Genomic DNA, 8,442 nt, shown 5'->3' on the forward strand with positions numbered 1-8,442 from the left:
GGGGATAGAGGAAAATATTTATTTGTGTGTGTAGTGCTATTAGGATACTTAAATTTGCAGAAATGGTTTTCTCCATGGCTGGGGAAAATTCTATATGTGTATTTCTGTCTAAATGTTATCTTCACTGCAATTATAAAAGGTTCAGTTCAGCGTCTGAAAATTTTAGATGAGTTATATGATATCTTTCATGAGGGTTTACTTTTTCAAAATTAAATTCCATGGGAATGGAAGTGAGTGAGTCTTTTCTAGTACAATTCATTTTGAACTCTCTTGTTGAATTTGGCCAATTTCAAGTGAATTATAGTACTCTTAAGAAAAAATGGAATTTTCAAGAAATTAAGGCCATGTTAATTTAAGAGGAATGGAGGTTAAAGAAAATGAATGACAATTTAATTCATCTCATAACTCATGATGGAGCTGGTACTAGCAAAAGCAAGTCGGGTAAAAAGAACAAGGGCAAATTCCAATTGAAGGTTAAAGATGCAGGAGTTTGCAAGGAAAAGAAGTGTTATTTTTGTAAACAAAATGATCACTTTAAGAAGGATTGCTCGAAAATAAAGAAATGGTTTGAAAAGAAAGGTATATTTTATATGTGTAAATTTTGAATCAAATCTTGTTGAGGTTCCTAATAATACCTGGTGGCTTGATTCTGGAGCAACTACTCATGTGTCACATATAATGCAAAGATTCCTTTCTATCCAAACTATAAGAGGAACTGAAATTTTTTTCTATATGGGAAACAAAATGAAGGCAAAAATAAAAGGCATTGGGACATATAGATTAATCTTTTACATGAGGTGTCATATAGATTTGGAAGGATGTCTCTGTACCTAGATGTGATAGGAATTTAGTCTTTGTTGCAAAGTTGGATCAATTAGGTTTTAGTTTCAGGATTGAAAACAATGTATTTTTTTATGTTTAAGGATATGTACTATTATGGATATGGTATTTTAATAGATTATTTGTATTATTTCAATCTTGATGTAAAGTTTAAAGAATCCTTGTTTTAATGTTGAATGTGTTGTTAGTAGCAAGCGTAATATACATTATGATAGTTCTGCTTACTTGTGGCATCAAAGATTAGGTCATATTTTCAAAGAAAGGATAACAAAGTTAATGAAAAATGAAATTTTGCCTCTAATGGATTTTAGTGATTGGGATATATGTTTAGATTGTTTTAAAGAAAAGCAAACTAAACAAATACCAAAGAATTCTGTTACAAAAAGTAATGAACTTCTAGGGTTGATACACATTGATATTTGTAGACCTTTTGATGTTCTATCTTGGGGTGATGAAAAGTATTTTATTACCTTTATTGATGACTTGTCACGTTATTATTATTTATATCTATTGCATGAAAAGTCTCAATTAGTGGATGTCTTAAAGGTGTTCATTGATGAGATAAAAATGCAGTTAGATAGGAAAGTGAAAGTTGTAAGGCTTGATAGAAATGGTGAATTTTATGGAAAATTTAATGAAAGTGGATAATGTCCTGGTCCATTTGCTAAGTTTATTAAATATAAAGGCATATGTGTACAATATACTATGCCTGGTACACCACAACAAAATGGTGTGGCTGAAAGGCGGAATCGTACTTTAATGGACATGGTTAGGTCTATTCTAAATTATAGTATTGTACCTTTATCTTTGTGGGTGTATGTATTAAAGACCGTTGCATATCTACTTAATAGGGTTCCTAGTAAGGCAGTTCCTAAGATCTCTTATGAACAGTGGACAAGAAGGAAACCCAGTTTGAGGCATCTCCATGTTTGGGGTTATTCAACAGAAGTAAAGGTGTATAATCCACATGAAAAAAATCTTGATGTAAGAACCATTTGTGGTTTCCTCATTTTGTATCCTAAAAAGTCCAAAGGTTACAGATTCTATTGTCTTAACCATATTACGAGAATAATTGAGTCTGGTAATGCTAAGTTTATTGAGAATGGTCTGTTTAGTGGGAGTGAGAAATCACAAATTATGGATATTGTAGAGACTCTTGGTGAATCTTCTTCACTTATAGTCCCTCCTCAGGATGTTGTTCCTCTGTTTGTATTACAGTCAAACAACAACCATAGACAACATGATCATATTCAAAACCACAAGTTGAACATATAGGTAATGAACAAAAAAGACAGTGTGCAAGTCATAAATGAACAAGTGATAGAAGAGGTACCAGAAATAGTACCAAGGAAGTCTGAAAGGATAAAAAGGCCAGCTATTTCAAGCGATTATGTTATGTATTCACTTGAGCATGAATGTGAATTGAGCATTGATGAAGATCCAGTCTCATTTAGACAAGCCATGGAGAGTGACAATTCTGAAAAGTGGTTTAATGCAATGAAAGAAAAAAATCAATGGATGACAATGAAGTATGGGATCTAGTTGAATTGCCTAAAGGTTCAAAACGAGTTGGTTGTAAATGGGTCTTTAAGACCAAACATGACTCAAAAGGCAACATTGAAAAGTATAAAGCTAGACTCGTTGCCAAAGGTTTCACTCAAAAGGATGACATTGACTATAAAGAGACATTCTCTCCAATTTCTAAGAAAGACTCTTTAAGAATTGTGTTGGCTTTGGTGACTCATTATGATTTAGAGCTTCACCAGATGGATGTAAAGATTGCTTTTCTAAATGGTGACTTAGAGGAAGAGATCTATATGAGCCAATCCGAAGGATATATTTCCATATGAAAGGAAAATATGGTGTGTAAATTAAAGAAGTCAATATATCAAATAAAATAGGCTTCCAGACAATGGTATCTTAAATTTAATAATACCATTACGTTGTATGGTTTTGTAGAGAATACTAGATTGGTGTATCTATATGAAGGTCAATGAGAGTAGATTTGAAATTTTAGTATTATATGTTGATGATATTTTGCTTGTTGCTAATAATGTTGCTATGTTACATGATGTAAAGAAATATCTCTTTAATAATTTTGAAATGAAAGATATGGGTGAAACATCTAATGTGATAAGAATAGAAATATCCTGTGATAGATCACAAGAAGTGTTGGGATTGTCTTAGAAATGATATATCAATAAGGTGTTAGAGAGATTTAGAATGGGAAAATACTCTACAGAGACTGTTCCAATTCAGAAAGGGGATAAGTTTAGTCAAATGCAATGTCTTAGAAATGACTTGAAACAAAAGGAAATGGAGTTTATTCCTTATGCATCTGTTGTTGGGAGTTTGATGTATGCCAGACATGTATTCGGTTGGATATTAGCTTTACCATAAGAATGTTGGGTTGATATCAAAGTAATCTTGGAATAGATCACTGGAAAGCTGCAAAGAAAGTTCTTAGGTATTTATAAAACACAAAGGATTACATGCTCACATATAAAAGGTCAAATCATCTTGAAGTGATTGACTATTTGGATTCAAACTATGCTGGATGTGTGGACTCAAGAAAGTCTAGTTTTGAGTATATCTTTCTTTTAGCTGGAAGAGTTATGTCATGGAAAAATGCAAAACAATCCATGATTGCCACTTTTACCATGAAGGTTGAGTTTGTGGCATGCTTTGATGCCACAATTCAAGCATTATGGTCACGAAACTTTACTTTAGGTTTTGGCATTCTGATAGTATAGCCAAACCACCAAAGATTTATTTTGATAATTCTGCAGCTGTCTTCTTCTCTAAGAATGACAAACTCTAAAGGAGCAAAACATATGGATTTAAAGTTTTTCGGTTAAAGAAGTGTAGAAACATAAAGTGTCTATTGAGAATATTAGTACAAAATTAATGATAGCGGATCCATTGACTAAAGGTTTACCACCCAAGACATTCATTGGTCATGTTGAAAGGATAAATGTTATGGATATGTCCTTATTAACAATGTAGTGTGATGTATATATATATATATATATATATATATATATATATATATATATACATTATAGTTATAATGATCATATTGTATGACACTTGTGAATTCAATTATAATTGTTTCTATTTATATTGTCATTCACATTATATGGTATACATTACTATTTTAATGAGATGATAAAATATGTCTTAGAAAGAACAATAAAGACACATATTACAGATTAATTAAAGTTGCATTAAATTGGATGATTTGTGATACATGGAAAGAATGCAACCGCCATGATTCAATCATTTAATTTAATTAAGGATGGTGACTTGTAATTTTAATGTATGGTACACTCTTATAATTTAATGTTAAATCTTCAAGTCATCATATGAGCCAAGTAAGAGAATGTTAGATTATTTAATTTAATATTGACACATATATTTAATGAATGACTTTTAATGAAAATATGTCTAATGTGATGGTTATTAGATTTAAAATATATTAAAAGTCATTGGGGAATATTTTTAAGTTATTAAATTAATTTCCTTTCTTCTCACTTCATTAAGGGCAATGTTGACAATAAAAAAGTAATTTAATAAATAAATAAATAAATAAATAAATAAATGAAAGTTATGGAAGTTAAGAGGCGATTTTTTACAAAAGGACGGCCTCTTTCCTTTTCATTATTACTCCTTTTCTTCATGACTACGTTCATGGAGGATTTTGGAAAAAAATAAAAGAAAATTATCAAGAATATTTAAAAAGGGTTTTTAACACCATCAAGAGACCAATTATAGGAAGTAAGATAAGGAAGAACAACTTATCAAAAAATTGAATTGCATTATAGATTTAAGTATATCTTCTAAATTTTTCATAAAATGATTGAGTATAAAAATAATAAAAAATATATTATTTAAGATTCTTAAAATTTATGAAGTGAAATTATGTTGAATGATGAACATTATGAAATTATACATTATCATAAAAATTATCTAACAATTTGACCGGCAATAATCTGGCCTTCATTTGAAGTACCCTGTGGTAATTTGGCTTAGAAGGTTCTAGAGTGAGGGGATGTTGATTTGTCTGAAAAATAGGAGTTCACTGTGGTCATTAAAAATGCACTGCAAGTTCGTACTTCTCCTTGGATCTAGTCTCTAGTGTACATATCTCGTAACATATAGAGTTTATTTTTCATTTTCATAAAGTTGAGCAGTTTCTCATAAGTTCAGAAATATGTTTTCCAATAAATAACTCAGATATCTAAATAAACAAAGGAAATGAATAAAAATTTTATTTTGATCAAATTAATTTGAATTGGTCCAAATAAGAAAATAATTTTTTAGTTTTTAAAAATTTAATTTAAAATAATTTTAATTAAAATAATATTGAATAAAAATTAATAAATTAGAATAACTTATTTTCAATACTTCTCTCATAAATATAATTTAATAGTTTATGTTAATTTACAATTTTTAATATCTTTATTTTTTATAGTTTATATTATATTAATTTGATATTTTTAATCTAGATGTAATTTTGTTCTTAGTGTATATTGTTATATTTTATTAAAATTTAAATTTAAATATTTTATTATATATAATTTAAAATTTTACATGTATATTAATGTTAAGAATTTATAAATAATATTTTATTTTAACATTTGATGTTATAAAATTATAATCTAATATTTATTAAATATTATTTTTATACTATTACTAATAATAATTATTTGTATTAATATTAGTTTGATTACGATTACGATTGAAATATTAAATATTAAACTAGTGTTTGACTCGGTTCAATTTATCGATTTGATTTTAAAAATATTATTATTTTCTATATTTTCTTTTGTGGTAAGTAAGATTTGAATGTGACTTTGTAGATGTTTCATAAAACGTGTGAGAAATTTTCTAAAAAATAAAATAAATGAAAGGTGTGAAAAGAAAATACAGTAGCGTCAAGTGGAACAAAGGGGGTCTTAGATTTCATATAAAACTTTTAGGTGTACAACCTATGCTAGGTTCGTCGTAATTCTTTTCAAGATTTTGTTTAGTTGATAATACCATTGACAAACTTAGCCATGCGAGTTCATCAATTTTGTTTTAAGAGTCTTTCAACCTATGTAGCTACCTTCACATTAGTTAGAAATCTTATCTTTATTGAGGATCTATTCGCAAAATTTCATATTTTTTTATCTATTAAAATTAATTTCAATACTAAGATATTTACGATAACTTACACGTGCTGCTCAACTAATTAATCTAAAACTCTGGATCCCAACTCCAAAAAAAAATATACATTTAAAAAAAATAGATGAATTTACATTTTTATCCTTTTCCAACAATGAAAGAACCTTCCCTTGGCAATCCTAACTCCAAAAAAAATGACACATTGCGAAGCAAGGTTCTATGCGACCATGAAGCAAGGTTTTGCTAAGAAGTATATGTAGATGAAGGAGTTGACAGAGTCTCATAATATAGTTTGGGCAAGGGAGGAGATTCGTCTATAAACTATCCACCTCGAGGTCCTAAATATACAAGTTACACACTGTTAAATGTTACTAGGGAAAGAGTTCTCCAGCAAGCTCTAGCCTTGGAAATATTGACAATTACGAGGCGAACCCATACACCTTCTCAAGTTGATCATTCTAACCTTGTTCATATCATGAGAATCACAGAAACTCGAACGAGTACTGCGCAATATTAAAAGATAAAGTTGAAGATCTTATTAAACAGGGACAGCTAAAGGGTTTTGTGAGCCAATACAAGAGGGGGGCAAACAAAGATCATGAAAGTTGTGGAAGAGAATAAACCTCCCAAAGATAGGAAGGAAATGAAGGTTGAAAGAAAACAAAACGAAAGCATAGTCGATCTCGAGAAAGAAAAGTTAATGTTAATGCAGTAAAACTTTTTATTTTTTTTATTTTTTACTGCTATAATTAATTATGGTTGCTTGTATTAGTGGATAAAGTTTTGCAGTAATTATGTTTACTTAGTCCAATAGATAATATCTTGTTAGGTATCTGATTTTAGGCTAATCTACACACTTAATGATAGTGGGAACATGTGTTTTCCTGACAGCATTTATGGGCTCTATGTATGACTGTCATTTTTCATGTATTTGCCTTATATATGAATGAAAAACAAGCAGAATGGTGTGGTTGTCCAGCAAATACGAAATTGTTCTATTTTCTAACCTTTCCTCTTCTCTGTTTTATGGTTTTGTATGATTTTTATGTTTTATGCTTCCGCTGCCCATTGCATGTCTTAACAGTGGTATCAAGAGCATTGTTCTTATAGGTTGTGGGTCTGAAAAAATTGAGAGGAGAGATTAAACACTTGTGAGTGAGTGATAAAATGGCTTCGGGGAATAATGGTGTATTTGCTGTTCCTCAATTTTCTAGGGAAAACTATCACATATGGATTGTCAAAATGAGATCATGTTTGAAGTCTTTTGACTTATGGGAGTATGTAGATCAAGATAAGGAAGTTCCACCATTGAGGGCTAATCCTACCATAGCTCAAATGAAGCAACATGAGGAGGAGACTTTGAAGAAGGAAAAAGTTGTCTCATGTTTACATTCAGCTTTGTCAGATGATGTTTTTACAAGCATTATGCATCTAGAAATAGCAAAACAAATATGGGATGAGCTGAACGAGCGATATATCAGTGATGAACGGGTGAGATCCACCAAACTATTGACTCTTAAAAGAGAGTTTGAAATGTTGAAAATGAAGGAAAGTGAATCAGTCAAGGAGTATACTTCAAAACTGTCTCACTTGGTGAACCAAATGAGATTGTATGGTGAGGTTGTCCATGACCACAAGGTAGTCGAAAAAATGCTGATCAGTCTACCCGTAAAATTTGAAGCTAAAGTTGCTGCCATTGAAGAGTCATGTGATCTTAAGAAACTAACCATTTCCGAAATGGTCAGTAAATTGCAAGCTCATGAGCAAAGATTTTCCATGAGAATGGATGATGTAACTGAAGGTGCATTTCAAGCAAGACACAAGGGAAAGCAAGCTGGTCAAAAAAATCAAAAGAAGCATAATTATAAAACAGCTGGTGACCAAAAGGGTAAAACCAAGATGGATGGGAGTAGTGAATCTGCAGCAAACAATCATTTTCCTCCTTGTTCTACATGTAAAAGAACAAATCACTTGTCGAAAGATTGTTGGTATAAGGGGAAGCGTCAAATCCAATGTAACATTTGCAAGAAGTGGGGACATAGAGAGAGGTACTGCAGATCCAAGCAGAACCTCAACCATAACATGCACATCAAGTTAACTTCACTGATCAGCAATTCCAAGATGAAGAACACTTGTTTATGGCTACTCAAACAAGTAGTTCAGGTTGAAATGATGTATGGTATGTTGATAGTGGGTGCATAAACCACATGGCGAGGGACTCAAGTCTCTTTACTTCTTTGGATAGGGCTGTCCAAACCAAAGTTAATCTTGGAAATGGAGATATTGTACAAGCTGAAGGAAGAGGTACTATTTTTGTTCACACCAGAAAATGTCTTAAATTTATTCATGATGTTTTATTTATTCCTGATTTGGATCAGAATTTGCTAAGTGTTGCTCAACTAATGAAGAGAGGATATTCTCTTTCATTTAAAA

The 8,442-nt window shown here is 30.7% G+C and overlaps 1 protein-coding gene across 1 annotated transcript; it reads left to right on the top strand.

Moving 5' to 3' along the window:
* The first annotated feature begins 7,176 nt into the window (after positions 1 to 7,176).
* Positions 7,177 to 8,211, top strand: LOC109806210 (uncharacterized). Its single transcript, XM_020368585.2, has one exon. The coding sequence runs from the start codon at positions 7,177 to 7,179 to the stop codon at positions 8,209 to 8,211; it is 1,035 nt and encodes a 344-aa protein (XP_020224174.2).
* The last annotated feature ends 231 nt before the right edge of the window (positions 8,212 to 8,442 follow it).

This window comes from Cajanus cajan, chromosome 4, assembly GCF_000230855.2.
Source record: "Cajanus cajan strain Asha chromosome 4, NIPB_CcT2T_4, whole genome shotgun sequence".
Lineage (NCBI taxonomy): Eukaryota > Viridiplantae > Streptophyta > Magnoliopsida > Fabales > Fabaceae > Cajanus > Cajanus cajan.

Excerpts from the sequence above, each read along its gene's own strand:
- LOC109806210 (XM_020368585.2), top strand. The coding sequence starts at position 7,177 with ATGGCTTCGGGGAATAATGGTGTATTTGCTGTTCCTCAATTTTCTAGG.